Source organism: Hemiscyllium ocellatum, chromosome 10, assembly GCF_020745735.1.
Source record: "Hemiscyllium ocellatum isolate sHemOce1 chromosome 10, sHemOce1.pat.X.cur, whole genome shotgun sequence".
NCBI lineage: Eukaryota > Metazoa > Chordata > Chondrichthyes > Orectolobiformes > Hemiscylliidae > Hemiscyllium > Hemiscyllium ocellatum.
In genome coordinates this window covers 11,835,994-11,863,118 of record NC_083410.1, presented here as the reverse complement: position 1 = coordinate 11,863,118, position 27,125 = coordinate 11,835,994, and the positions used below count along the sequence as shown (strand labels likewise).

Sequence of the window (27,125 nt, the reverse complement as noted above, 5' to 3'; positions counted from 1 at the left end):
AATCCAATAAAGTGTAATAAAATGATGTAGTGGACAGTAGGTTAACCCAATGATATTTCCTGGGAAACAAAGTTGTTCAACACACATTATCTTTTCCCACCTGCAGTTCAAGGTGAGCTGGGATGGTTAGTAATATCCTATCTAGCTTAGTTAATTGCATACTGTGAAGAGTCCATTGTTCTGCTTTATCTTAGATTCAGTTAGCTCAGCAAGGCAGGAATGCAGCCTATAGCAGGGTGAGAAGCCATTTAAACAGTGTTAATTTGCAGCTTGAAGCCATTTTGTTATGTTACTTTATGTTACTTTGTGTTTAGAAGCCATTTTGTAGTTAGCAACCATTTAATGAATGCTTTTACTCCCGACAACAGCCTAAATCCAGATTTTAGATACTCAGGTTGTGAGTGGCAAAGGCTCAGGTAGCAAACTTTGACCAGATAAGAACTTGCAGTAAACAATGAGGTGCTGGAGGCAAGGGTAATGGGTGAAAAAGCATTCATTATATGAAGCTAGTTAACAAGGTTAAAGTCATTTATTGTATAATACCTGATGGCTTAATATTTACCTTTGCTCTCTGATTGGAATTGTCACCCAATCAATATAGATATTGCCTTATTTGGATGCTGCTCCCTGTAAGTGATTCATTAAGAATCTGCTGATGGAGAGAAGACCAAGAACTCATGTCTTTGTGCATGAGGGTGATCACTCTCTGTCCCTCCAGGCCCTGGAATAAAGATGGAGGCAGTAAAACCATATTGTGTCTGAATGTTTGCTTCAACTGATACAATGGGGAAACGGGACGACATTATAGCGAGCCAGGTAGGCGTCCAAACGAATAGTTACAATTGGATGGTGTCAGCGATCACCTGGGGCACTGGTATCTAGAGACAGACGGGCCCACAAGGTAAGATTCTAAACCTTGGTCCATCTCGATATTCCGGAGTGTCAGAAACTGTCCACTCGTTCAATTGCTTTCTATTCTACGGGCACCTAGAATGCTAATTAGTTCATTCGAGAGACAGAGTTTCATAAATGTGCTGACAAACTGGGGTTTGATCACCAGTCCCTAGTGGTGAAATCTGAGGCTCTGAGAGTCTTTGTTCTGGGGGAAGAGAGTAGCATGGACTGCGGTGCCATGTACTCTGCTGCGAGGTTTATTTGTCATGAGGGTACGGCTGGTCTGTCTTTTCTTTACAGCTTAGTCCGGTTTCCACCAGGGTGAGGATGTTTTACTGACCTCTTTGTGTGCATGCACCAGACATTGTGAGGTTCACAGAGCTATGGAAATCTTGGACCAAGGTTTGTATTTTTTTGTTCTTTCTGTGCCGTGGTAGTTGATTCCGAGTCTGTGGACATGATTTATTTTTGTCCGACTCTGGATCTTTTGGGGTGACCTCCTCCATCGTTTTGCCTCCTTGTTTTCCATTTCATGGATCGTCATCAGATGAACTGAGGTGGGTCCCAAATGTGCGCGTTTTTCCCCATATTAATATGAGTAGATTTCTGACCAGAGGCTCTTAATTTCAACATTTCTCGTTTTTTTTTAAGGCTGTACTAATACTTGGGTCAGAAAAGGAAGTTTCATTGTAAATTGTGCCATGCTGAGTGTTTGATATTTAAAATTTTGGCTTGTTAAAATACTGGTTCACAAAATCCTTTCAAATAACTGTTTTGTCTTGTTCAAATCGCGATCTCAATTCATTGTGTTTTGTGGGCTATGTAATGGAGCAGATTTTGTTTTTACATTGAAATTCTGTAACAGTATTCCCTTTTTAAAATTATTGAACTTGTACCCTTAAAACAAATTGAGTGCCTTAAGCCCCTAATTTGTTTCAAATTCTACAATGCCTGTTTCAAAAAAACAATTGGGTCAGTGGTCATGCTTTAGGTAAAAAAATGAGGTCTGCAGATGCTGGAGATCACAGCTGAAAATGTGTTGCTGGTTAAAGCACAGCAGGTTAGGCAGCATCCAAGGAATAGGAAATTCGACGTTTCGGGCATAAGCCCTTCATCAGGAATGAGGAGAGTGTGCCAGGCAGGCTAAGATAAAAGGTAGGGAGGAGGGACTTGGGGGAGGGGCGATGGAGATGTGATAGGTGGAAAGAGGGCAAGGTGAGGGTGATAGGCCGGAGTGGGGTGGGGGCGGAGAGGTCAGGAAGAAGATTGCAGGTTAGGAGGGCGGTGCTGAGTTGAGGGAACCGACTGAGACAAGGTGGGGGGGAGGGGATTCTGTTTGAGATCGTGGCTGAAGAGCTTCTGTGCAGAGGAGATGACCTGGGGGGTGCAGTGAGAGAGAGACTCACTGAAATCCTTGTAGAGGGAGGAAGAGAGCTTCTTCAAGGAAGGCATCCTTGCAGGAAATGTAAAACTTGCGCCCACACCTCCTCCCTCACTTCCCTCCAAGGCCCCAAGGGATCCTTCCATATCCACCACAAGTTCACCTGTACCTCCACACACACCACCTATTGCATCCGCTGCACCCGATGTGGCCTCCTCTATATTGGGAAGACGGGCCGCTTACTTGCAGAACGCTTCAGAGAACACCTCTGGGACGCCCGGACCAACCAACCCAACCACCCCGTGGCTCAACACTTTAACTCTCCCTCCCACTCCACCGAGGACATGCGGGTCCTTGGACTCCTCCACCGGCAGAACATAACAACACGACGGTTGGAGGAGGAGCCGCCTCATCTTCCGCCTGGGAACCCTCCAACCACAAGGAATGAACTCAGATTTCTCCAGTTTCCTCATTTCCCCTCCCCCCACCCTGTCTCAGTCGGTTCCCTCAACTCAGCACCGCCCTCCTAACCTGCAATCTTCTTCCTGACCTCTCCGCCCCCACCCCACTCCGGCCTATCACCCTCACCTTGACCTCCTTCCACCTATCACATCTCCATCGCCCCTCCCCCAAGTCCCCCCTCCTCACCTTTTATCTTAGCCTGCCTGGCACACTCTCCTCATTCCTGATGAAGGGCTTATGCCCGAAATGTCGAATTTCCTGTTCCTTGGATGCTGCCTAACCTGCTGTGCTTTAACCAGCAACACATTTTCATCAGTGGTCATGCTTTAGTCAGGTGAGTGTTGTGTTATAATATGTTTGCTGTGTTTTTATTGCAGAGTGTTCACAAAAAGAGTGCATTTTTAGTTCAAGATTTTCGAGAGAATATTAGAACTTGGGGCTGAGCTGTTGACATTCTTTCAAATATTAAGACTTCCTTGGCCCTCTTCATATTGCAAATTCAGAGAGTGTTGATCTCTACCAAAGTTGCCTCTAATTCTGACTGTTTTATTTGGGAAATTTCATTTGGATAACATATTTTAATATATCCTGCATTTGTTTCCCACGAATATTTGAAATTTAAATCTGAGCTGAAACTGCCTCTTCAATTATTAAAGCAGAGGAAACATTTTTGTTGTTTTCTTCCTGTTCCAGACTTTTGAAATACTTTTCCTGACAGCCTTCACATTAGCCAAGTCCCAATTTGTTAAAGGAAAATAATTGTTGAATAACCCGAGGGTTTGATTTTAGGACCATTGATTGTTGTTTAGGCAGTACAAGTTAGAAATTTATGGATTGTATAAAACTTGATAATGTCATAAATAGTGAACAGAGTAACAGACTTCAAAAATTCAAAGTAAGTTGAAATAGGCCAACACAATTTAGTGCAGTTAAATGCATGACTGTCTTCATACTGACAACCACCTTAACAAGGAAAGGATGAGAGAGGAAATGCAAAGATATTTTCATCTGCTAACATCTTCTCTGCCTTTGAAAAGAGAAACTCTAAAGCATGACTTTGGACCACTGCCCACCCCTCCACAACCTGATCCAATGGATTCAATCAGCTCCCCAGTCAAAGCATGAAAAGTGAAGAAGCTAACAATGGTGAAGAGGAGGTCTGCACGCTTTATGTCATTAGGCTTCCTGTGGACACCAAACCATCTGAGTTCTACCTTCTTTTTTTGATCATTTAATGGATATGATAGCTTGACCAGCTATCATATCCATAGCTTGAACTAACATCACAACAGCCAGTTGGCTTCATTACATTTAACAGCAGAGTGGCAGCAGAAGCAGCAAAGAGTACTGTGTTCACCTAGCCTGCAGCTGCTGCACTACACACACTGATGTGCTAGTGTCCTTCATCTGGGGCGTCTCCAGAAGGATGGAAGTCTCGTCAATTAAGTATTTGACTGCTCTTTTCTAAGAGTTCAGATTTATCTGTGGAGTGATGCAGAAGGTCTGAATTTTGTTTTCATTGAGGGAGAGTTTGGATGGCTGGCTCATTTCCACTTGACTTGGAGGGGATGGAGTGGTCACTAAGGACTGTGGATTTAACAAATTTACTGGCAAAGTTTTTCCCACGTGGGAGGATCCTAGAAATACTAACTGCACGGATTAGTAATTTTTGTTATAACGATTGTATGCTATGTGTCAATAACCTGCTTAAATACTGGCTGTCAGTCTTATGAAAGCTGGTAGTGCCATCTCATTATCATGATATAATAAAAGGAGGGAATGAGAAAGTGTATAAGGTATGAGCAGGTAAGGAAAGAGTTAAGTTTTGAGTTGTATGAGACAAAGGCTCAGCTAGCATGACTTTGACCAGATACGAACTTTCAGGAAACATTGAGATGCTGGGGGCAGGGGGAGTGGGTTAATGAAGTGAAAAGCATTCATTATGTAAAGCCAGTTAACAAGGTGAAAAAAACATTCGTTATCTGAAGCCAGTTAACAAGGTTAAGAACATTAGTTGTATAACGCCAGATGGCTTAATCTTGTAGATGTTAGTAGCCACTGGATAGAATGTTGGAAGTCTATGTTTCAGCTGTGAGCTTGGAAAATAAGTGTCTGTATGCCATTTACCGGTAGGGGCATTCCCACTGAACTTGACCTGTTATCAGTGAACTTTTAGCAGCAGTTTAGTAGCAATAAAGAATTTGTCAAAGATTATTTAGTCATTTTACTTTTAATAGTGAAGCTTTACCTAAAATATCCTACCTGTCTGCAGATATAACTATCACAGCACAAAAAAACCCCACAAATTTTATGTAAAGTGATTTAAACCACTTGAAATGCAGTTGAATGCCTTGTAATTAGACATCTCCCTTTTCAATCTGCTTTGTTGAGTTTTTGTTCAGTATGCAAAGCTCACTCCTCAGTGCCTGTGCGCTGAAGAATCAACTGCTGGATCTGTCGTGTCCCAGTGAAATTACTATTCATCTTTACTCTGTCCATCATAGCTATCTAAATAGAAAGGGAAGTTCAGAGGACAAATGTTTGAAGGTGAAGAGGGATATTATATTAATCAGTTAACTGTCAAATGAAACCACCAGTGCAAGTTGAAATTAATTAAAATTCAGTAAAGTTAGAAAATGCTGGTCAGAGAAAATGTTAACAGGGGCTAGAGGGTTTGAGTTATATGGAGAGACGGAATAGATTGGGACTTTTTTCCCTAGAGCATTGGAGGCTGAGAGGTGACCTTTTATAGAGGTTTATAAAATCATGAACACAGGGTGAATAGCCAAGGCCTTTTTCACAGGGGGTAGATGAGTCTGAAACTAGAGAGCATTGGTTGAGACGAGAAAGATTTAAAAATTACCTGAGGGGTAACTTTTTCACTCACAGGGTGGTGTGTGAATGGAACGAGCTGTCAGAGGAAACAGTAGAGGCTGGTATAATTATAACATTTAAAAGGCATATGAATAGGAAAAGTGTAAAGGGATTTGGGCCAAATATTGGCAAATTGGGCTAGCTCAGATTGAGATAACTGGTCAGTGCATACGAGTTAGACCAAAAAGTCTGTTTCCATGCTCCATGACCCTCTTTCAGATCAGTGATCTTTTGATAGAGCTTTGATAAAATACCATTGACCTGAAACATTATCTCTGTTTCTGCCTCCAAGGGCACTGCATGACTTGTTAGAAATTTCCAGCAATTTGTTTCTGTTTCATATGTTCTGCATCCATTTTCAACATTCCTTCATGCTGTATTAATTATCTTGTTCAGATATACAGAGGAAGGGTGTTTTTTAATTAATTACCTACAGCACTAATGGAACTCTTGTACCACAGAGGTGGTGTGCCTACCTCTGGATCAGTAGGCCTAGGTTCAAGACCCACCTGCTCTTCAGGTGTGTAATAGCATCTCTGAACAGATCAGAGAATCCCAGCAATGTGGAAACAGGCCCTTTGATCCTCTGAACAGCATCCCACCGACACCAGCCTGCCCAGTTCCCACAATCCCTGTAACCCTGCTAATCCCTCATGTCTGCACGTCCCTGGACACAATGGGCAATTTAGCATGGCCAATCCACCTAACCATTTAAGATTGGTTAGGAAAAAAGGAAAAATACTTAAGAGCAGTAATGGGGCTCTTTTGGCGCAGTGTTAGGGTCCCCAGCTCTGAAGCAGGAGACCTGGGTTACTACCCCAGCTGCTTTAGCAATGTGTAACAATGCATCTAAACAAGTTGATTAGAAAATGCATAGCACTAATTCTGTGAGCCAGGAGACCTGGTTCAAATCCCGCCTGTCACCAGGGAAATATAATATCTCTGAACAGTTGGCTAATAATATTTCCCTTGAGCACTAATTAGCTCTTGTGGCTCAGTGGTGTGTTCCTGCCTTTGAGCCAGGTGGCTTTTGTTCAAGTACCACCTGCCACCCGTCATTGAAATGTCAAAAATAATGGCCGAGTGCATCACTGGGGCCCTTGTGTGGTGGTAGTGTCTGTATCTCTAGTCCAGGAGGCACGGGTCCAAGGCATACTTGCTCCAGCAGTGAAATAATACCTCTGAGCAGGTTGAGTAGAAAATATTGTGGAGCAGTAGGAGAGATACTGCTGGGATCCTCTGTGTTAGTTGAAGGCAGATGTAGTGCTGCATTCTGTAACTATACGAGCAAGAAAAATGTTTTGTCTCATTTCTCATGTCATCTGACTTGGAATTTATTTGTCACTTACCTTCTGTTTTCTGTTCAGTGTGCTAAACCAATTTAATACATCAAATGGAAAGTGGTGATTAACTGATTAGAGAAAAAGCATGAGCAGTGTAAAATTGAGTGGCTTCCCTAGGAGCAGAGGAAAGATTAGAGGAATATATTGAATTAAATACTCTGCAACAGGTTTGGAGCTCTGGTTGGGAAAAATGACCAGGTAGAACAGTCCAATAAATTACAATGGTGAGAAAATGTATAAGGGAAAGAGTTAAGTTTTGGGTTGCGTGATAAAGGCTCACCCAGCATGACTTTGACAGATAAGAACTTGCAGTAAACAATAAGGCGCGGGAGGCAAAGGTAGTGGGTTAACGAGGTTATGTAATGCCAGATAACAAGGTTAAGAACATCCACTGTGTAATCCCCAATGGCTTAATCTTTACTGTTGATGTTCGCTAATTGTAATGGTCACCCAATTAATTTAGATATTGCCTTATTGGGATGCTGCTCCCTGTATGTGACTATATAATTCCTTAAGAATCTGCTGTTCGAGAGAAGACTGAGAATTCATGTCTCTCTGCACATGGGTGATGATTCTCTCCCTCCAGGGCCCAGAATAAACATGAAGGTTAAGCTGTACTGTGTCTGAGTGTTTGCTTTGACTGATATGGGAATACAGAAACAGCACTACAATGGTACAAGAGCGAGTTCAAGGAGATGTATGATCCAAACAACAATAATGCAGTACTTGGAGTGGTTGGCCAAATATATGTCAACACAGCCCCAAAATCCTGGATATTGTGTGGTTTCTGAAGCACAATGATGAGAGACATGTGATAGTTCAGGTATTATTGTACAGAAATAGATGGGGAGGGAGAGTCCAGGTGGAAGCTGAAGGTAAAGAACAGGTGGGTTTTAGGCAGTTCGGAAAAGGTTTTGAAGAATAGCACTGCGCAGATGACAATCCTTTGATCTGCTTCCTGAATTGTGTCCTGAATGAAGAGAGGTTTGTACAGGACAAATAGACCAAAACAAAAATCATAGGTGCAGGAAGAAAAACAGAAAACGGTGGCAATCCTCAGTGCATGCAGTACCTGTTAGAGAGAGAAACAAATTTTAAATGTTTAAGATGGATGACCATTCATCAGAAATGGGAATAAATGTGGTCTGTAGGGAACAACAACAATAAACAGGCAATTAAAATATTGTACAGGTCGAGGGAAGCAACATGAGAGAAATTATTTTACAGGCAGATTTAGATCTAATCGCATTAGAGTCTATATACAAACTGAATGAAGGAGGGAGAAAAGTAAACCTATTGTAATACAATATGGTTATGAACATTAAATCAAAGCAGCTGGTGTAGTAATATAGGCTTGTCAAATAGGAAACAAATCCAAAGGGAGCGATGATAGAGGACACAAGCAGATTCCATAGACTAAGGTTGAAAGGTTTTTTTTATGAGAGGAGCTTTTTTGTAAAGTACCAGAGCCCAATAAATAGGTGGTTCATCAGAGGGAAATGGGACTGGGTGGGTTACTCTTTGGAGGATCAGTGTGAACTTGTTGGACCAAAGGGCCTGTTTCCACACTGTAGGGAATCTAATCGAATCTAAAAATAGAATATATCAGAGGATCCTGAGGAAGATAGAGGTCCTGAAGATTATATTTCAGTGAACTATTGTGTGGATACATACTGCAGATCTTCAAATTGAGAACTAAGTGGAAGTTCAGCTCAAGCAAGTATGGACGAGCTATGTTCAGAGGTTGGCTATTTATTATTTGTTAATATAGTTGTTAGCACATTCATGACTATTTGTCAAATGTTATGCAATTGTTTATGTTAAAATTACTTAGCATGAGATAAAAACAAAATGCCTCAACTAATCAAGAGTTTGATTTGCAGTATAAATTGTCATTATTTGGCATTCTTGTATTTGTCCCTGATTGAGTGCAAGACAAAATGCATTGGCAGCATGTTTCTTTTCATCATCAAGTAAGGCTTTGTAGTTGTACTGCAGAAATGGGCAGGCATGACAAAACTATAAATATAGGGGATTTTAAATACCTACCTGTCTATTAGGACAGAATGATCTGGTAAATCTTGTCAAGAGGAAGAAGACGACTTATGTGAGGGTGAGGTGTCAAGTTTCAGTTAGGTGGCTTGTGTTATAAGTTAGCCAGAAAAGATCTAAACAGAGGGCTAAGAAGAGCTATGAGGGGACATGAGAAGTTGTTGGCAGATAGGATGAAGAAAAACCTTAAGGCCTTCGATAAGTATATCAGGAATAAAAGAATGACTAGAGTAAGATTAGGGCCAATCAAAGATAGTAGTGGAAAGTTCTGTGTGGAATCTGAGGACATAATGAATATCCTTCTTCAGTATTCACATTGGAAATGGGCAATGTTAGTGAGGATATGGAGAGACCACTTACAAGATTAGATGGGATTGAGGTTGACAAAGAGGACGTTTTAGCAATTTTGGAAGATCTGAAAATAGATAAGATCTCTGGGCCGGATGGGATTTATCCTCTGATTCTCTAGCAAGCCAGGGAGGAGATTGCAGAGCCTTTGGCTTCGATCTATTTTTGTCGTCATTGTTGACTGGAGTAGTGCTGGAAGACTGGAGGATAGCAAATGTTCCCTTGTTTAAGAGGAGGAGTTGGGATAGCCCTGGTAATTATTGGCCAGTGAGCCTTACTTCGGTTGTGGGTAAGGTGTTGGAAAAGATTATAAGAGATAGGATTTATAAGCATTTGGTAAAGAATAATTTGATTAGGGATAGTCAGCACAGTTTTTAGAAGGATAGGTTGTGTCTTTCTAACCTTTATTGAATTTGAGAAGGGACAAAAAGGTGGATGAAGGTAAAGTGGTTGATGTGGTGTATATGGACTTCAGTAAGGCATTTGATAAGGTTCCACCTGGTAAGTTATTGCACAAAATAAGGAGTTTCGTGATTGAAGGTGATTTAATGTTTTGGATCAGAAATTGGCTAGCTGAAAGAAGACAGAAGGTGGTGGTTGATGGGAAATGTTCATCCAGGAGCTCAGTTACCAGTGGTGTGCCACACGGATCTGTTTTGGGGCCACTGCTGTTTGTCATTTTCATAAATGACCTGGATGTGGGCGTAGAAGGATGGGTTAGTAAATGTGCGAATGGCACTTAGGCAGATTTGTGGATAGTGCTGAAGGATGTTGTGGGTTACAGAAGGACATAGATAAGATGCAGAGCTGAGCAGAGAAGTGGCAAATGGAGTCTAATGTGGAAAAGTGAGATAGTTTACTTCGGAAGAAATAACAGGAATGCAGTGTACTGAGCTAATGGTAAATCCTTGACAGTGTAGATGAACAGAGAGATCTCTGTGTCCAGGTGCATAAATCCCTGAAAATTGCCACCCAGACTGATAGGGTTGTTAAGAAGGCATATGGTGTGTTGGGTTTATTGGAAGGGGAATTGATTTTCAGAGCCACAAGATCATGCTTCAGTTCTGCAAGACGCTAGTGAGATCCCACCTAAAGTATTGCGTGCAGTTCTGGTCACCACATTATAGAAAGAATGTGGGAGTTTTGGAAATGGTTCAGAGGAAATTTACTAGGACGACCCCCTAGTGTACTCACTGTAATACCCTTGACTGTGTCACCAAATACCAGACTAATGCCATTTACAAGTTCACTGATGACACCGCCATAGTTGGTTGAATCTCAGATGGCGACGAAACAGGCTACAGGCAGGAGGTGGAAGACCTGGAAAAATGGTGCACTGAGAACAACCTCTCTCTCAATGCTGACAAAATCAAGAAACTCATTATTAACTTATGTAGGATGTTACTCGTGCCCCCCCCCCCCACCAACACGTTAACAGCACAGAGGTGGAACAAGCTCCTGGGAGTGGTCATCCACAACAAGCCTTGTTGGACTCTTCATGTGGACGCATTGGTTACAAAGGCCCAACAACGTCTCTTCATCCTCAGGCAGCTGAGGAAATTTTGACATGATGGTGAATACCCTTGCCAACGTGTTTAGGTGCACCATCGAGAGCATTCTATCTGGATATATCACTACCTGGTATGGCAACTATACCATATAAGGTCTGAGCCGGTTACAGAGAGTGGTGGACTGCCCAGGCAGTCACAAAGACCAACCTTCCATCTATCGAATCCATCTACCAGGCCCGCTGTCCAGGAAAGGCAGCCAGCGTTCTTAAAGATCCATCCCTCCCTGACAATGTTTTTCTACGACCCCTACCATCGGGAGAAGGTACAGAAGCCTGAACATATGCACTAGCCGGTTTTGCAACAGTTTCTATCCTACTGTTGTTAGAATACTGAATGGACTCTCAAACTCTTAACATTCGCTTGTACCTGTGTTGTTGTTTTTGCTGCTGTTTGTTTACCTATTATTTACTATCAATGCTACTTAACTATGTGATCTGCCTGTCTTGCCTGCAAGACAAAGCTTTTCACTGTGCCTCAATTGACATGACAATAAATTCAATTCAATTCAGGATGTTGCCTGGTATGGAAGGGAGGTCTTGAGATGAAAGGCTGAGGGAACTGAGGCTATTTTCGTTGAAGAGAAGAAGGTTGAGAGCTAACTTAATTGAGACATATAAGATAATCAGAGGGTTAGATAGGGTGGAGAGTGAGAGCCTTTTTCCTTAGATGGTGAAGGCTAACACAAAGGGACATAGCTTTAAATTGAGGGGCGATAGATTTAGGACAGATATGAGGGGTAGTTTCTTCACTCACAGAGGAAAGGTGTGAAATGGCCTGCCTGCAACAGTAGTAGACTCGCCCGTGTTAAGGGTATTTAAATGAGCATTGGACATACATATGGAGAATAACAAAGGTGTAGGTTAAATGAGTATCAGATTATTTTCACAGGTCGGTGCAACATAGAGGGCCGAAGGGCTTGTATTGCACTGTAATGTTCTAGGTAAACCTGAAATTTGTGCAAAATTTCTAAATGTATAGGATTCCTTCCTTGAGCAGTATGTAACTGCATCTGTGAGGCAGGAATATTTCTATAGATTTGGTATGGGTAAGAAATAGGTCAGGGAGATGATTATCTTGAAAGTTGCAACTCAATGTAAAATGGTTTAAGATTTAAATACTGTAAAAGTGAAAACTTAATACCTAGAGCAGCTGCTTGGATGCCAGCAGATTAGAGAGAGATGAGTAAACCAGAAATTGGCTTGTAGCTACAATTAGAAAAAGAGGCTGTAAAATAATAAGAAAAGTATAGGCGATTGTGAACATTTAGTGGGTTCACAGTAGGAAAGGCTCAGGAGAGGTTATTAAAGTTTCCAGAACTAGTATTGAGCAGATATAATAGCAAGGGTCAGGAATCTAACTTCAGGAACAGTAGATAAGGAGACAATGATGAGAACGAGGTGGTCGACAGAGGACGGAGGGTATTGTACTTTAAATGCAGCTTGTGGAAGAGTCCAATAGGATTTGGTGATGTGTGATGAGGGAGCTTCAGGTGAAGGAACCTGTAGGGGGCAGTGACCGTAATAAAATAGAGTTGACCTGCAATTTGAGACTCTAGCTGGAATTGGATGTCACTGTGTGACAGTTCAGTGAAGATAACTACAAAGACACGAGAGAGGAGCTGGCCAGAATTGATTGGAAGGGGAGCATCGTAGGGAAGAGCATGGAGCAACAACAGGAATTTCTGAGGGTAATTCAGGAGGCATAGCAGAAATTCACCCCAAGATAGTAAAAAGAAACATTCTAACGGGAGGAAGAAGCAACCTTGGCTGACGAGGGAAGTCAAGGACCGTAAAGACAAAAGAAAAAAATGTATGTTAAAGATAAATGATGTTGGATACTCTCTTTTTCCTCTTGGAATGACCAGTCGTCAATAGGTTAAAAATCCGAGTGTTTATTAAGCAATGACGGTTGCATTGGTTGTTGAGAATAAGTGTGTAACTATGTCGATTCTAAGTTCGGCTTGCATTTTTAAACAATAAGATGCTGATAACTTTCATTATATTTCATTTTCAAACTTTAGCTTCACAAATCAATTACAACGTGACACTCCGTCTGTAAGTCACTTGCATTGAAGTTGGTTTGTGGTTGATTGTGTACGTGTTTAGGTAAGTTAGTCGACACTGTCTCCCAACCCTATTCGCAGCAGAAACAAATGTAACTGTTGTACGATATTAATTCAGTCAGATAAGTTCTTATATTTTTCAGTGTTATATGACACTGGCTCAGTTACACTGTTTATTTTATATCCGAATGTTAGGTTCTTTTCCTGAGGTTTCTCTCTCACCAACTTCTGCAAACAGTTAAAGTTTATTAAAGCTTGTACAAGTGAGGTGACCCCCTCTGGTACTCTTCGCAGGCATGCAAAGTCATCAGAAGAGAGACCCTGATCAAAGAAAACACATCCCCTTTATACAGGTAAGTTGGTCATGCTCACAGATACTCTGGCCGCTCCCCCCACATCACCACATGCTACTCAAGACAACCCCCAGCCACTCCCTCACAGTCACATGTTAACCCAGGTACAGTGATCGGATGCAATCATTCTTGAGATGAGGCAAATGGAAATGCCCTAATCTGGGAAATCATTATGCAGATGATTTCCTGACTCAGTGATTTCCCCAAGAGAACGTAAGTATGATATGCCTAGGTTCAGGGGATAACTAGAAAGCATTTCTGAATGGAAGAGATTGAATGATAGTTTAATTTGATAAATAGTAGGGGAGTAGTAGCAAATTACTGTCTATTGAGTGGGAGCCATTCACATTCCTGCATGAATGTCATTCCCACCCATGTCCAGAATGTTCAGTCAGTGCAGTTTAACTCTTTTAATGTTCAGAGAGAGAGCACTAGGAAGCCTGTATTTTAAAAAAACACGGTTACTAAAGTAGCAATAGTGGAGGGTAAACCAGCTAGTAACATAAAAGAAGATTGCAAGAATTTCTTTAGATTTAAGAGAGAGGCAAGAGTACACATTGGACTGTTGGAAAATGAGGCTGGAGAAGTAGTAATGGGGAGCAAAGAAATGGTGGAGGAACTGAATAGGTACTTTGCATCAACTTCCACTGTGAAAGACACCAGCAGCATACCAGAACTTCCAGAGGTGGAGTCAGAGGTGAGTGTCGTGGGCCATCACTAAGGAGAATGTGCTGAGGAAGCTGAACAATCTGTGGATAAATTACCAAGATCAGATGGACTACTCCCGTGGGTTCTAAGGGAGATAGCTGAGGAGATTGTGGAGGCATTGGTGATGATCTTTCAAGAACCACTGGAGTCAGGGACCCAGAGGACTGGAAAATAGCTAATGTAGCACCCCTGTTTAAGAATGGTCAGAGGCAGAAGATGGGAAATGATGGGTTGGATAGTCCAACCTCAGTCATTGATAAGATTTTCGAGTTCATTATTAAGGAAGAGATTGCGGGGTACTTGAAAGTACATGGTAAAATAGGGTGAAGTTAGCACAGCTTTGTCAAGGGGAGGTCATGCCTGAAAATCTAAGAAATTTGTGGTTTTTGGAAAAGATCTGTAACTCAGGTTGTGGATCAGATTGTAAGTTTGCTTGCTGAACTGGTAGATTTGTTAATGCCGTTCCAGTTTGAATGCCAGGCCTCTTGGAAGTCCTGTGCATGCCTTTGTTTAATCTGTCCCTGGATGGATGTATTGTCTCAGTCGAACTGGTGTTCCTCTTTGTCAATGTGTTTGGGTCTGCAAGGACTGCAACAAACGTTACTTCGGACAGATTGGCAGGAAATTAGCACCAACTAGCCACCAAACAACATGACCAACTGTCCTTAGACATAGCCGAAGGGGGACGCAGTTCAATTGGGACAAGACATGCGTCCGGGTGTTGTCCAGTTTCCCCCTATAGTTGAAGCAAAACACTGAGCCAGTATAGTTTTACCACCTTCATCTTTATTCTGGGATCTGGAGGGAGAGAGAATGATCGCCCATATGCCAAGAGACACGAGTTCTCGGTCTTCTATCTTGAACAGCAGTTTCTTAATGAATTATATAGTCATTTTGCAGGGAGGAGCAACACACATATTGATTGGGTAACCGTTAAAATCAGTGAGTGTCAATAGTAAAATTAAGCCATCTGCTGTTACACAATGAATAACTGGCTTCACATAATGAATACTTTTCACCTTGTTAAACTGACCTCACATACTAAATGCTTCCAACATTGTTAAATGGCTGTACATAATGAATGCTTTTCCACCTTGTTAACCCATTACCTTGCCTCCAGTGCCGCATTGTTTACTGCAAGTTTTTATCTGATCTGAGTCATGCTCAGCTGAACCTCTTGTTTCACAAAACTCAGCGCAACTCTTTCCCTACCTGCTCACAACCTACACACATTCTCACGAGGATGTGCTGAACAAAGACGTGAGAGAATTTTTAGAGGCCTGGCATTCAAACTGGAACTCCTCCAACAAACATGTCGATTTGGACTCCATTTACCAACCTTTCAGAAAAAGAACTGGGAGTGATATCACCCAACATAACAAACCATGACACACAAACAGAACATGGGACAGTACACCAGTGTTTCATCAGAGGCTCACTGATGACGTTACCTAACATGGTGATGAAATGTCTGAGAACAAATCTACCAGTTCAGCGAGCAAACCTACAGCCTGATCTGTTAGAATTCTTTGAGGAGGTAATAGTAAGTCAGACAAAGGAGAGCCAGTGGATGTAATTGATTTGGATTTCCAGAAGGTCTTTGACAAAGTGTTGCATGAGAGTCTGGCAAATAAGAGCCCATGGTATGAAGGGCACTATACTAGTATGGATGAGGATTGTCTGACTGGCAGAAGACAGAATGGGGGCAATGAGGTCGTTGTCAGGATGGCAGCCAGTGACTGTTGGAGCTCTGCAGAAGTCATTGTTGGGACCATAGCTACTCACGTTATACATTAACAATCTGGATGAAGAAACCAGGGGCATTCTTGCTAAGTTTGCAGATGACACAATGATAGGTGGACAGACAGCGGTGAGGAAGCGTGAATGCTGCAGAAGGACTTGGACAGACTAGGAGAGTGAATTGGCAGATGGAATAAAATATGGGAAAGTGTGACATTATACACTTTGGGAAGAATAGAGGTGCAGACTATTGTCTAAATGGGAAAAGGCTTTGTACATCTGAAGCAAAAAGAGACTTGTTAATTTCTACGATTAACATGCAGGTTCAGTTGGCACTTACGAAGGCAAATTTATTCATTTCAAAAGGGCTGAAATACAAGAGGATGTACTGCTGAGACCGTACAAGACTATACTCAGACAGAATTTAGAATGTTGTGGGTAATCTTGGGCCTATCTAAGGAAGGATGTACTGGTTTTGGAAGGGGTCCACAGGAGGGTCCTAAGAATGTTTCCAGGAATGAAGAGCTTGTCATACAAGGAGTCGAGGACACTAAGTTGAGAAGGATGAAGGAAAGATCTCAATTAAACTTAGAGAATACTGAGAACATTGGATAGAGTGGATGTGGAGAAGATATTTCCACTAGTAGGACGAGAGACTAAGACCCAAGGGCACAGCCTGAGAGTGAAGGGTTGACCATTTAAAATGGAAATGAGTAAATTCTTCAGCCAGAGCAATTCCACAGTTTAGTGACTGAATGTATTTAAGACCGAGATAGGTGTTTGACTAGGAAGAGATTAAGAGTTATGGGGAGATGACAGGAGAATGGGCTTGAGAAACATTTCACTCATGACCAAATGGCAGAGAAGACCTGATGGGCTGTATGACCCAATTCTGCCCGTACATCTTATGATCTAATGGAAAGACGAGAACACAGTACAAAGATTAAAATCACACAACATCAGGTTTTGGTCCCACAGGTTTATTTGGAAGCACTAGCTTTTGGAGCGCTGCTCCTTCATCAGGTAGTTGTGGAGTATAAGATCGTAAGACACAGAATTTATGCCAAAAGTTTATATGAAAAAAGACCTGAAACATCCAAGAGAAAGTGAATCCAGAAATAAAAGCAAAATACAATGCATAATGGAAGTCTGAATTAAAAACCGTGCTAGAAATTCTAAGCTCTGCCAGCAGAGGGGAGAGAAACATTTTGATTCTATTATAACTGTTCTTTAGAATTTGAAGTGCTGGTTGATTTAATTTTTTTAGTATTTGAGAGGAAACTGAGTGATATGAAAGAGGATGAAAGGAAAGGTAAATGTTTTTAATCAACCTGTTCAGATATGTAATGCAGCATGTCAGGTGGAACTTGAACCTTCTGACTAGGGTTTCAAATGCTTTTGACAGTATCACTGGACTGAGAAAGCCCTTTGTTTAATTGGGGAGAGTGAGCAAACTTTGCAGGACTAGATGGAATACACTCTCTTTAGTATTCTAAAGGAGGAAATTACAGAACCCATCAAAATGACACTTGTGTGTTAAATGACCTGAGAGTTGCCAGTGTTGTATGCATTTTTTAGGAAGGGTGTTGATGTGGTTAATTGCAGAGCTGTTTGGGAAAATGTTAATGTCTCTAATTAAAGACAAAGTTGCCACTTATCTTAAAGATGAAATTAGAAGCACTCGGCACAGTATTCAACTGAGCTTGACAAACTTGGTAGTTCTTTCAGGATGTAGCAGACATGCAAGTACTGTCATGCACATGGGGGCTAAGCAAGAGCTTGAGATTTGTTTTGGCGCGGTGACTTCATGGGATGGCAAAGTTAGATAGGGAAGGCAGTTTGTTTTCAAAAAAGGAATGGAGTTTTTTGCTGTATAGAATACCAGTGAGGGTGAGCTTTAACAAAAGTGACAACCTTAGAATACTTTGTGCAGAATTAGGCTTTAAATCCGATACATTGCAGATTCACTACATTGCTGCATGTTATGAAGAAATGCCAATAGGCAATTGGAAATACTGAGGCTTTAACAGCCATTTACAGATAATGTAATACAGTGTAGACTATAGCTGAGGGGTTTGGAGCAAAGGTCCAAGATTAAATACAAGCCGTATAGAACAGAGGGCTAGAGATGTCTCTTTATGCTGCAAATTATGAGGTTATGTAATCCAGTTTCTGCCTCAGCTACTGATCTCAAATCTGTCAAAATCCGATTAGATAAATGGATAAATAAGAGTGGGATTGGACTTTGCCAGTCAGAAGATTAGTTTGACACTGCCTGGTAGGGCAAAACTGTCTATGTAGTTTTAAGAATTGGATTTATTGGATTTTCAAACTTGGTATATTGAGAGTAGTGTAGTTAATGTGGTTAACATGGATTTCGACAAGGTTCCACTTGGAAGACTAGTACAAAGGTTAATAGCCTATTGGATTCAAAAACTGGCTAACAAATAGGCAAAGGATGATGGAGGGTTGTTTTTGTGCTTGAAAGCCTGTAACCGATGGTGTACCACAGGGATCAGTGCTGGGACCTTGCTGTTTGTTATGTTAATTAACTACTTGGATGTGAATGTAGAAGGTTTAATTAGTATATTTGCCGATTACATGAAAATTGGAAGTGCTGTTGACAGTGAGGAGGATGGTCTCAGGCTACAGTCTAATATTGATCAACCAGAAAATTGGGCAGACCAATGACAGATGGAATTCAGTCCCAATAAATGTGAGGTGATGCGTTTTGGGAGATCTAAAAAAGGCAAGGATATACACAATGTTGGGTCCCTTGGGAGTACTGAGAAACAAACGATCCTCAGTGTAGAAGGCTATTGTAGGTGTCAGCACATGTAGACAGGGTGGTGGAGAAGGCTTATGGGATGCTTGCCTACATTAGCCAAGGCATAGAATGTAGGAGCAAGGAAGTTGTGTTTCACCTTTACTCCACCTGTGGCCTCAGCAATGTTTTATAATGTATGCACTTCTGGTCGCCGTACTATCAGAAGAATGTGATCGCACTGGAGAGGGTGCACAGGAGATTTATCAGGATGTTGTGTGAGATGACAAGTTTCAGTTAAGAAGAGACACTGGATAGACTGGGTTTGTCTTCCTTGGAACAGAGGAGATTGAGGGGGGATCTGATTGAGAGATACAAAATTGACAGGCACAAACAGAATAGTGTGTGAGAATCTCTTTTCCCCCATGGTAAATGTGTCTAAGACCAGATGACAGAAGGTTAAGTAAGTGGCAAGTGATTTAGAAGACATTTGAGAAAATTCCTTTTTCTACCCAGAGGATGGTAGATAGTTGGGATGTGGGGTCTGGCAAGTTAATGGAGGCAGGTGCTCCTACAACACTTAAGCATCTGGATGAGCACTTAAAATGCTGAGGTAAAGCAGGCTATGGACCAAGTGCAGGTAAATGGAAGTAGTTGAGTTTGGTGTTTGTCAGTCTGCATAGACGTGGTAGGCCGAAGGGCCTGTTTCTGTGCTGTATAACTCTATTATTTGTAATAAAACATCCCATGTTTCTTTGCAGAGAGATTATAAAACAAAATAAGACTATCAATTAAGGATCTCAAAGGAGAATAGTGAGGGATAGACACGGATGTCTTGGAAGGGAACTTCCTAGCTTCGGGTGAAGGTAACTGCATGAATACCAGCAGCGAAGCATTAATATTATGAAACCAAAATTGGACAAGCATAGATTTTGAAGTGTTGGAGAAAGTTCCATAAATGGAAAAAGAGCTGGAGAGGTTGAACACCATTTAAAGATTTGAGTTCAAGGATAGATCAATTAAAATTGCATCACTGGTCTGCATGTGGCAGTGTCGCCCATTGAGCTCAGGTGAGATGGGTGAACGCAATTTGGTATAACCTAGGATTAGCTGACAAGATTTTTCAATGACCTTTAACATCTTAGAAGATTAAATGTGGAAGATAGCCAGAGTTAGTTAAAATGGTCAAGGCTGGAGGCAAGAAATGTAAAACCAAGTGTTTTAGCAGAAGAGCTGAGTCAGGAGTGAAGTTGGGTCAGTATCCATTTTCACTCCATAGCAATCCTGGTCTGGTGCTGTTTGTGGTAAAAAGCTTATCTTGTGATCAGGAATGATAGAGGTTGTGACAGTCAGTGTTCTGGCCTCCTGTCGGAGGGAAGGAAGAAGTTGGTGGTAAATGACCTGACGTGAAATGAATTATCGTCATAACGACAATCCCGACAAGGGCTGATTTTAGTGGCCCCTTTCTTTTTGTTGCAGAATTCAGCTGCCAAACTGGAGAAGTTGTCTTTTCTGTACGGTATCTTTATAATTAAGTAAATATTTGAATGCAAACGTTTTTGGCTTGCATTCTGAATAATAGTTGCTTGGGTGTGAATGCGGTGAAAATCTTGCGTTATATCCATAGGAAATCCACAAAACACTTGTTAAGCATTTTGTCTTTCAGAACTTGCCGTGCTAAGACACTGTTGCAACAATTCATTAAATTGCTAGTGACAAGGCTGTCATTCAGTGGAAGAAATTTGAAATAATGAATAGTGTGCATAACTATAGCAACACCAAGTTGCACCAAGTGTGGATTTTTTTTTGATTCTGCTTTTTTGTAGTATGTTGAGACTGTGTCTAGATGAACTCAATGATAACCCCTGGGCATTGGTGATGTTGGGTTGTTAATTGAACCACTTTATAATGAAAAATAAAAGAAATGGGATAGCAGTTACCAAGTAGGCAATTGATGTTGGTCTGTCTGTTCTTCATTTGGCAACTTAATTAATTCCTTTTTCCTGTGCTCCATTTAGCAGTAACACAATGTCACACTACACGGATGAGCCCAGGTTTACAATTGAACAGATTGACTTGCTGCAGCGACTTCGGAGGAGCGGGATGACGAAACGTGACATAATCCACGCGCTGGAGACGTTGGACCGGCTCGACCAGGAACACACCGAGAAATTTGGCAAACGGCACGGCTACAGCAACAGTTCCTACGGCAACAGCAACAGTTCCTACGGCAACAGCAACAATTTCCCTGCTTCATCCTCGACAGTCACAGCCGCCACACAGACGCAGTACAGCGGGGCGTCACCGTCTCCGAGTAACAGCTATGACACCTCGCCGCCACCGTGCAGCACTAACCTGAATGGACGGGAGAGCTGCAGCAACGAGAAACTGTCAGTGGCAAATGGCAGGCTGTCACCCAACCGTTTCCACACTACCAATAGCCAGAGGATGGGAAGTTTCCATGTCATGGAAGAAGAGACAGACCTGGAAGAAAGGGTTGAAGAGCTCATGAGGTTGGTTGAAATAATTCAGTTGCTTCACTGTTGAGGTTTTATTCACCAAAGGCTGTCTTCCATCTTTTGTAGGATGATGTTAGCCAACTGTGTTAAGCATTGCCTGGTGAAGCTCAGGAGCCCCACCTATGGCATGATTTCCTATATTCAAAACTAGGAAAGTAATCAGCACCTTCATTTAAATCCAAGAGCAGTAGATTTTGCAGGCCAATGGGAGAGAGGCTTGTGGAGCCACCATTATTTCAATGGCAGAACAAGCTCAAGAGGCTGAACATCCTCTTCCTGTTCCTCCGTAACACCCTTATTGAGGTGCCACTGCAATGGATGTGTACAGCTCTACATAAACATGCAACAGGACAGTAGATTCAGTCCTCTGAAATTTGGCTGATACTTGTTTAGTTTTATTATTGGTACGTCTCCCAGCGTTGGGGGGCAGTTATGTAATGGTGAAACACTAAAAAGCCTGAGAGGCACGAAAAAGAACCAACCAAATGGCTGTTTGAATGGAAAAGTAGGATTTGAGTGGGTGCTCCTCTCTGTTACAAACTTTGAGTCTTTACACAGTGGAATACCTCTTACTAATCAAAAGGTAGCTTTGCTTTGATGCATTCATTGACCAAAACCACTTGTTGTTTGGAAATGGAGATAGAAATTCGCTCTCCAAAACTCTGGAACATTACATAGAAATCTTTTAATGTTATTTTTTTTCCCTCCTTTTGTTTACATTCTATAGGAGGGACAGCACTACTGTTAAAGAAGAGATAAAGAGCTTTCTCTCTAATCGGATGATTTCCCAGACTATCGTGGGCCAGGTCACAGGTGAGGAGGCAGCCAGCTAACCTGGGCTTGAGATTGATGTGCTTTTTAAGAAGAAATGTCCTTCCTGTTCCAGGTGTTACTAACCAGTATGTTAGCATTGCAGCTACATTTCAACTGAGAACCTCCTTAGAGTTTGAAGTTAAAAATGTAAAACTCCCTGTATATTTGTGGCCACGTAACAAGAGGAAGGTGCCATCATGGGTGGATAGTGGCCTAAACGTAGCAGCTGGAAGGCCATGCTGGCTAAACAAACAAACTTTTATGTATGCAGAAGTGCTTTGTAGATGACAATTTAGAACTTATTTGTTTTGCAGTGCGTTCACCAATTAAAACACTAATTTGTCTTTCATCTCATTGCTGTTCGTCAGATGTTACTGGTGTCAAAATGGCTATTACATTCACAGATGAAATAATTTGTGATATACCGCTATGTAAATTAACTTTTTTCTCTGAATTCACTCTTTGGAATCCAATCTTAACCATAACTGACTAATTCCTGTTCACGTCAGCTAGCTATGGAGTTTTTGATTTCATTTGCCCAAGAAATGCATCGTCCTTTTCTCCTTAGCAACTCCAGCAATACCTGACCTCTGGCGTGGGGAAAGGAAAAATGGACTTTCCCTTTCGCTCCTTTTCCCTTTCACCAGATCCGTTGGATGATGAGACCGGTTTGAGCTTGGCTATAAAGCTCTCTGTTAATGGCTGTTATAGTAGGCCTACACAGTATTTGGGAATTCACAGCAATGGTTACTCAGCTGAGGTGCCAAAATGCTGCCATGGGTCCCGTGGGACTATTCCTGGAAGAGACTGAGAAAGAAGGACCCAAATTCATTTTGAGAAATAAAAAGTCAGCCAGTGGTACCAAGTGTGCAGAGCAGTAACTGGATGGTACCTTTTCTGTGGTTGCAGGCATGAGTCGAAGCTTTATTTCCCAGTGGCTGTTGCAGCAAGGACTCGACATGAGTGAACCCAAGAAGCGGACTTTGTACAGATGGTACCTCCTGGAGAAGATTAGTCCAGGTATTGCATGACTCAAGTTTAGTTTTAAGCATACCATTGTCAAGACTTTCTGGTCTCAGACCAGGTGTAAATTGGGGCTCTCAGCAGAGACCTATCCCCCAGGGTTCAGTCAAATGCAGTAGACATTTGGTTGCAGGGTAAAGAGACTGTTAACAATGCTCAATTAAGATTTTACATTTCATTTCCCACGGGGAACACAATTACACAGTATCAGTGATCAGGAACTGATTTGGGCCATTCGAGACCTGTGAGTTTACTTTGGTTGTGGGTTAGTTGTGCTGGAAAAGCTTGTAAGAGATGGGATTTATAATCATCTACAGATGATTAGGAATCATACGTTGATTAGGGATAGTCAACACGGTTTTGTGAAGGGTAGGTCGTGCCTCACAAACCTTATTGAGTTCTTTGAGAAGGTAACCAAACAGGCGGGTGAGGGTAAAGCAGTTGATATGGTGTTTGATAAGGTCCCCCACGGTAGGCTATTGCACAAAATACGAAGGCATGGGATTGAGGGTGATTTAGCAGTTTGGATCAGAAATTGGCTAGCTGAAAGAAGACAGAGGGTGGTAGTTGTTGGGAAATATTAATCCTGGAGTTCACTTACTAGAGGGGTACAGCAAGAATCTGTTTTGGGTCCATTGTTGTTTTGTCATTTTTATAAATGACCTGGATGAGGGCATAGAAGGATGGGTTAGTAAATTTGCAGATGACTGTAAGGTCAGTAGAGTTGTGGATAGTGCCAAAGGATGTTGCAGGTTACAGAGAGACCTTGATAAGCTGCAGAGCTGTGCTGAGAGGTGCCAAATGGAGTTTTTGCAGAAAAGTGTGAGGTGATTAGCTTTGGAAGGAGTAATAGGAATGCAGAGTACTGGGCTAATGGTAAGATTCTTGGTCGTGTAGATGAGCAGAGAGATCTCCGTGACCAGGTACAGAAAGTTGCCACACAAGATGATAGGGTTGTTAAGAAAGCATATGGTGTGTTAGCTTTTATTAGTAGAGGGATTGTGTTTCAGAACCATGAATTATACTGCAGCTGTACAAAACTCTGGTGTGGCCGCACTTGGACTGTTGTGTACAGTTTTCGTCACCGCATTATAGGAAGGATGTGGAAGCTTTGGAAAGGGTTCAGAGGAGGTTTACTAGGATGTTGCCTGGTATGGAGGGAAGGTCTTATGAGGAAAGGCTGCGGGACTTGAGGCTGTTTTTTGTTAGAGAGAATAAGGTTGAGAGGTGACTTAATTAAGTCATACAAGATAATCAAAGGGTTAGATGGGGTGGACAGTGAGAGCCTTTTTCCTCGAATGGCTAGCACGAGGGAACAAACCTTTAAATTGTGGGGTGATAGACATAGGACAGATGTCAGAGGTAGTTTCTTTACTTCGTAGTAGTGATGTGGAACGCACTGCGTGTAACGGGTAGTAGACTCGCCAACTTTAAGGGTATTTAAATAGTCATTGGATAAGCATGTGATCAAGAATGGAATAGTGTCGATGGGCTTCAGATTGGTTCCACAGGTTGGCGCAACATTGAGGGCCCAAGGGCCTGTAATGTTCTATATAATTGCTGAAGTTCAAGAACAGGTTTGAGGTCAGGTATTCTGAAGCAAGAAGCTTGCCTCCTGTTTTCCCTAATGCCTGTGGAGCTCCACCAACCATGAAGGTTGACACCATTCAGGACAAAGCATTCTGCTTGACTGATATCCCATCCACAACGTTCAGCATTCACTCCCTCCTTGAGCTGTGCCAGACTGGACCATCTGCACTAACTCAGTAAGGTTCCTTCAACAGTACTTTCCAACCCTGTGACTGCTACCACCTGGAAGGACAAGTACAACAATTGAATGGGAACACCACCATCTGCAGAGTGGTTAGCATGGCTGCCTCACAACGCCAGAGACCCGGGTTCAATTCCCGCCTCAGGCAACTGTGTGTGGAGTTTGCACATTTCCCCCCGTGTCTGTGTGGGTTTCCTCTGGATGCTCCGGTTTCCTCCCACAGTCCAAAAATGTGCAGGTTAGGTGAATTGGCCAGGCTAAATTGTCTGTAGTGTTAGGTGAAGGGGTAAATGTAGGGGAATGGGTCTGGGTGGGTTGCTCTTCGGCGGGTTGGTGTGGACTTGTTGGGCTGAAGGGCCTGTTTCCACACTGTTATCTAAAAAACCTGAACACTATCCTAACTTGAAACTAAGTCACTGTTCCATCACTCCCACCCTAACCGAGTATGTCTCGTTACCACGAGGACTACTAAGGCTCAAGAAGGCAGCTCACCAACACCACCATCCCCCAAAGGTGATTAAGAATAGGCAATAACTGGTGGCTTAGCCAGTAACATCCATTTCCTGAAGAAAAGCTTATGCCTGAAACGTTGATTCTCCTGCTCCGTGGATGCTGCCTGACCTGCTGCGCTTTTCCAGCAGCACGTTTTTCAGCTCTGGTCTCCAGCATCTGCAGTCCTCCCTTTCTCCCACATCCCATCAACAAAGAAAGCTGAGTGGAACTTGATTCCAGTTTTCCTTTTTTGAGAATGAGTTGAGTTACGGTGTGCAGGGCTCCTCCAAGACTGGAAAAGAAGTCAAAGGGTCAGTAATAGTAACCATGTGACAACAAACCTGGGTTTATAGACTATGGATTTTAGCAGGAAATAAAAACTTAGGGAGGTGAAAAGTTCCAGTTTGGGCACCAGTGCATGAAAACAGAAGATGGGCTATTTGCGACAAATTGGCCGTAATCCAGCTACCATGAGAATTTCATGGCTTTGAGTATCCCTTCAATTGGCTGACTTCCAGAAGATGGTTATTTCACATTTTATAAAAGTATAGATCTGACATGTCAAAGGTAAAGCTGAGAATGTTTTAGATATTGCAGCCAATAAAGAGAATGAGAGACTTGTTGCTCAAACTAAAAGTCTTTCTGTAGTCCTTCAAGCTAGTATTTTGGTTGAGTGTCTTTTTTTTCTTGTTTGGAGGAGCTACCCTCAACATGAGGCCAGCCTCATCCACCACGGAGGAACCAGAGTGGAAACAATCAACACCACCCACTGGTGCCACATCAGGCAACTTTCGTCTCCGAAGGGGCAGCCGATTCACCTGGCGGAAGGAGTGCCTAACTGTCATGGAGAGGTACCTGCTGCTGCCTGAGCTCCCTGTTCCGTTGTGGTTATCATTGCATTGATGCTCATCCACGTGCATGTGGTGCACTATGATAGTGTGTGAGTTTGACATTAAACAGTTGGGCAGTTGCTGTAGTTGGAGTGCAAACACATCCCAAGTGTTTTGACAGCATAAATGCTGAGCGTGTCAAAGCCATACGCTGCTGAATGTAGCACAGCACAGCTGCTTAGCTGAATCTTTCCCCGACACTACTCCTTGACAGTATTGCAATGATTGCATTGATTGCGTGGTAGTGTGTTTTAAAATGCTCAGCATAATTCTTGATACTGTAGGCAAACTTCACTGAATTCTCATTGTTCCTGTCACAGCCAGCACCTCATTTCATTTGTGCTGTACACAAACTACACATTAGCCTGTTAATTTGCATTGTTCCCAGTTCCCCTGCTGCAGTGTCACAGTTTCTGTTACTCCAACATCCAGCTGAGTCTTAGCACTTTAAGCAGGTTCTCTGAGTGACAGGAGCTAGGTGCATCACTGCAACTGCAGTAGTTGCACAGTTAAGAAACCCACATTTAAAATTTAAAACACATTGAGTAAAGTCGAGCCATAATATTATGTAACTGTAATGTTCTTTACTTTATTTAGTTACTTCAATGACAACCAGTATCCAGATGAAGCCAAGAGAGAGGAGATTTCAAATGCTTGTAATGCAGTCATACAGAAACCAGGTAAAGAGCTGTGTCTTCAAGATGATGATGATTTAGACCTTTGAATTAATGTCACTTAGGGCTCGGTAGATGATGCTGTTATCACTCGGATTCAAAAGGTTCTGGGTTCGGAGTGGCACGGTGGCTCAGTGGTTAGCACTGCTGCCTCACAGCGCCAGGGACCCAGGTTTGATTCCTGCCTCGGGTGACTGTCTACGTAGACTTTAGAGACGTTTCTCCCAGTGTCTGCATCCTCCAATTTCCTCCCACAATCCAAAAATGTGCAGGTTAGGTGAATTGGCTGTGCGAAATTGCCCGTAGTGTTTGGTGCATTAGTCCGGTAAATACAGGGTAAGGAAATGGATCTGGGTGGGTTTCACTTCGGAGGATTGGTGTAGAGTTGTTG

At 42.3% G+C, this 27,125-nt stretch overlaps 1 protein-coding gene across 6 annotated transcripts in view; it reads left to right on the top strand.

Annotated features, from left to right (window-relative positions):
- Positions 1–27,125, top strand: part of LOC132819650 (homeobox-containing protein 1-like) — a 43,088-nt gene that overhangs the window by 4,185 nt on the left and 11,778 nt on the right. For 4 of the 6 annotated variants that reach the window (XM_060831260.1, XM_060831258.1, XM_060831261.1 and 1 more), the window contains exons 2-7: positions 13,282–13,340; positions 20,571–21,065; positions 21,799–21,884; positions 22,794–22,904; positions 25,868–26,021; positions 26,658–26,740. In XM_060831260.1, coding sequence (XP_060687243.1) covers positions 13,282–13,340; positions 20,571–21,065; positions 21,799–21,884; positions 22,794–22,904; positions 25,868–26,021; positions 26,658–26,740 — 988 coding nt within the window. The remainder of the gene's footprint in view (positions 1–13,281; positions 13,341–20,570; positions 21,066–21,798; positions 21,885–22,793; positions 22,905–25,867; positions 26,022–26,657; positions 26,741–27,125) is intronic. The other 2 variants (XM_060831259.1, XM_060831262.1) reach the window with 2 other exon arrangements.